The sequence below is a fragment of the Eptatretus burgeri genome, chromosome 9 (assembly GCF_056783735.1).
Source record: "Eptatretus burgeri isolate ZD-2024b chromosome 9, Ebu_testis_v1, whole genome shotgun sequence".
NCBI lineage: Eukaryota > Metazoa > Chordata > Myxini > Myxiniformes > Myxinidae > Eptatretus > Eptatretus burgeri.
In genome coordinates this window covers 63,873,490-63,877,408 of record NC_140969.1, presented here as the reverse complement: position 1 = coordinate 63,877,408, position 3,919 = coordinate 63,873,490, and the positions used below count along the sequence as shown (strand labels likewise).

Genomic DNA, 3,919 nt, shown 5'->3' with positions numbered 1-3,919 from the left:
GACAGTTTACAGCTGGCCCGAGATTTGAACATACCCCTTTGGGTCGGAATTTGTGATTTGTAAGTGCACACAGCCCTTATTTACACAATGAACACCAAATACTTATTGTATGGAACCTGGCCAGGTCACAGCAAAGTGTGCGAGTGAGAACATGCACCTCTTCATACATTTCACTGAATGCTCCACGATTTTCATCGCCATCCCTTCTGCACATGATGCATGGTTGGCAGGGCCTCTCTTACCTCCCACAATTGCAGTGTATTTGGAGAATGACAGCATGTGCTCAGGTCAGATGCAACCTGTACATCATCCCATACAGTGTTAATTGAAACAAAAATTGTGTAACGACAATTGTGTAATGACTCCGTTATTATTTGGTCCTTGTGGTGGTACAAGAGGCCATCTTCCTTACAGGCTACAACGGCAATGGCGACAATCTGCTTCCGGCAGGTCAAGTATCGGACAACTGCTAGTAGCTCCACCACCCCACAGGTCGTGCTCAGAGCACATGTATCCCACAAAGGGGCTTCTGCACTCCATCGTCGGCGGCAAATGTGTGATCGAGTGATACGAAGAATCTCTGCACACCTTGAGGTGCGTCAAAACTTAGCAAACAACATATTTTCTTACAGAATAAATCATTTCACATGTATTTCCTGTTGAATGAACTTCATGTTATATACTCAGGAATGTTTAAAACGATGCCATGTTGCATACAAGCAAAACAAACCACATTGTTTAAAAATGGATTTCTTCCCGAAGGATTATGCCAGCGACTTTGAAGATACAAGAAACATTATAAAAAGCATTTGATTAACATTGTTACGCTTTTTCTTCTTCCTCTTTTGCCAATTTCAAAGACCCGATTGGAAATAAATTATCTCACAAATATGTACACACTGTAAACTTGCTTAATTTTAAAAATGTAAGGGTTTAAAAAATCACAGCCAGGTGTAACATAGAACACAAACACCACAGAATGCACAGCTACAAACCGCTGTCCTCCAAAAGGGGCTCATTTGGAAGAGCCAATGCCGCATCACGATACAAACGGTCGCATCAACCTTCCAAGAATGCCTCGCCATGTGGGAAAGAATCTTGAGATGAGTGGGGGAAACGAAAGGACATCTTTGTGTCCGAATCTTCTGTCGTTGCAAATTAACTATATACTACAGTGGTTTGATGTTGCTTTGTTGCTCCTGCCCAGCCGGCTGAACCCTCTCGGTATCCGACTGCAGGATAACACGACCGAGCGACCCTTGGCCATCTCCGAGCAAACAGGGCTTTGGGCTTCCTGGGAATGCGGGATAGGACCGACGTCGGGAATCAGAGTGTCCCTTGCCTGGACAGCCGCTCGCGGGTGGTTCTGCCGAGCGCACTCGTCGCACCAGTAACTCCAGTCCGGGTGGAGAGTCGGTGATGAGGGGAATTATGGTACCACAGCTTCCATCAGCTGCTTTGACACCATTCACCTGCAGTCAAGGGATGTGCATGTTGTATGGTAAAACAAGCTTTCAATGGGAGAAGCGAGCACAGTAACATGCTGTGCAAAGTGCAAACAAACCAGACCATTCCCATTGCTTCTGTATGTAAAAAAAAAATCACAACCGAAGGAGCAGATGAGTCCTCTACGGGGCCTAATTACAGTAGCGTCTCATTATCGCGAAAAGATACGTTCCGTGGGCTGGTCATTGTAAGAAAGGACTCGTACCCAATCCATTGAAAAATAGAAGGGCACTCAATAGAGCGCATACCTCCACGCAATGCCTGATCCACGAGAACATATCGGGCCCAATACATTTATTTTTGAGACATCGTGCTACATATCGTTTTTGACCCTATCTCTCAATGGTGAACAATCACTTTAAAAATTAAATAATTATCGTATCGAGATCCAGATTCGGATCTTCTCCAAAATCGAATCAATTCTTTCTTGTCACATGCTCAACCTGTCCACAAAATTTCATCCGAATCCATCCACAACATTTTGAGATATCCTGCACACAAACAAACAAACACAAGCAGACCGACAAACAAACAAACAGACAGAAAAAAAGGGGTGAAAACGTAACCTCCTTCACCTTCGGTGGGAGAGGTAATAACAGCATTCGTATTAAATAGATGGCCCCAAGTGTTAACGATACTAGGTGCACACGAAAGTGGCGCCACGCTGCATGGCACAATCAATCGAAGGTACAATCAGATGTACAGCACAGGTCGTTGTGAAATTCACGCATTAACTCGTGGAGCACTTATATCGACGTGAGGCATACAGCAAACATGGAACAGCTCATTTGGCAGAGAGCCATCAGCATGCTGCTCTGACTGTGAGTTATAAATTAATGGAAAAGATAAAAAGCACAACCTGGGACGATGTGAGCTGCATGGGATGAAATGAAAACCCCAGGGCAGTGTCATCTTTGTAGAACAAAACGAACAGTGTGAAATATTTAGGACACTATTTTGCCGACCTATGTACAGTATACAGTATATGCAGTGATTAAATGTGGGACCGGATAGGATCACACCAGTTATGAAGTTTATGAAGGCACATCGTGCAAGCTGATGGGCTTCCATCAGGATGTGTAGGCCTACCTTGTTCACTGGAAAAGCTTTAACGAACTGTTCTCTTTGTTGCTGCTATTCGTTGTTCTGGAATCTGTTGCGGCAGCTTGTGGTACTCTTCTCTTGGATTGGGGTTCCACCTTTTGTCTGTGTGACTGTGTGTTGAGGGTCTTGAGTCCAAGCCCCTGACCCTCATTCAATTAACACCAGATGGGTTGACTCAACCTGTCATTCTTCCAAGGTCAGCAAAATGAGTACCACCTTATTGATAACAGGAGCATTGCATCAGTGGGATAGATGCACCCCCAGAAAATGATGCAGCCAAGCAGCCAAAGGCTGCATACCAATGAATAAATAGAGTACTGTGTCTTCTTCTTCTTCTTTCGGCTGCTCCCGTTAGGGGTCGCCACAGCGGATCACCCGTATGATCCGCATAGTGATTTGGCACATGTTTTACGCCGGATGCCCTTCCTGACGCAACCCTGGTCGCCTCTTACGACACAGGGATATGGTACACCTATTTTTTTAACCGGGGTATACACCAGCCCAGTATACTAGTACTCATTTCGCCGACCTCGGAAGGATGACAGGCTGAGTCAACCCCCTGGTGTATTAATTCAGTGGCCCAACGGGGCTTGAACTCAGGACCTTTTGGATCCCAAGCCGCTGCCCTAACCACTGCGCCAACACCAGGCTAAATAGAGTACTGTGTGTGCATCATAAATCCCTTTGGCTGGTCTCATTTTGGCAGCCTGTTCAGATGAAGACTTTGGCTGTGTTTTCTGATAAAGCAGATTTGTCAAGACTTTTGCTGTCTGTTCATATATGAAGAAGATTACTTCAGGAGCAAGAACGATAACAAACAAATTATATAAATACATATACACAAAATATAAGAGGTCTGTTCAAAAAGTATCCAACCTTAATTTTTTGTGCGTAAACAAATGAAGCAAGAGAGGCATGGTTTGGTGTACGTATGTAGGTGATCCTAATTTGTATGTGTGAATATTTTCCCGCCTGCAGAAGCTGTCAGTCGCCGACAGACCGCCGATGAGTGAGGAAGTGTAAGTGAGCGCGTCGGATTTTCGTTTTTGACAAAATGACGGAAAAACTTGAACAACGCCACTGCATCAAATTTTGTGTAAAGCTTGGTGATTCCCAAGTGGAAACGATCCGCAAGATTCAACAGGCCTTCGGGAACGAAGCAATGGGCACCAAACAGATAAAAGAGTGGTACAACTGCTTCAAAGATGGTCGCACATCAGTGGAAAGTGAAGCACGTTCTGGTATGCCCTCAACATCCCAAAATGAGATCGTCATTGACCAAGTGAGGATCCTGCTGATGCAGGATCGT

The 3,919-nt window shown here is 44.9% G+C and overlaps 1 protein-coding gene across 5 annotated transcripts in view; it reads right to left on the bottom strand.

Moving 5' to 3' along the window:
* Positions 1-652: 652 nt before the first annotated feature.
* The window catches only part of LOC147020212 (glutamate receptor-interacting protein 2-like), a 588,802-nt gene continuing 585,535 nt past the window's right edge, over positions 653-3,919 (bottom strand). For all 5 annotated transcript variants that reach the window (XM_085895375.1, XM_085895376.1, XM_085895372.1 and 2 more), the window contains one exon: positions 653-1,472. In XM_085895375.1, coding sequence (XP_085751501.1) covers positions 1,170-1,472 — 303 coding nt within the window. In that variant the 3' untranslated portion in view covers positions 653-1,169. The remainder of the gene's footprint in view (positions 1,473-3,919) is intronic.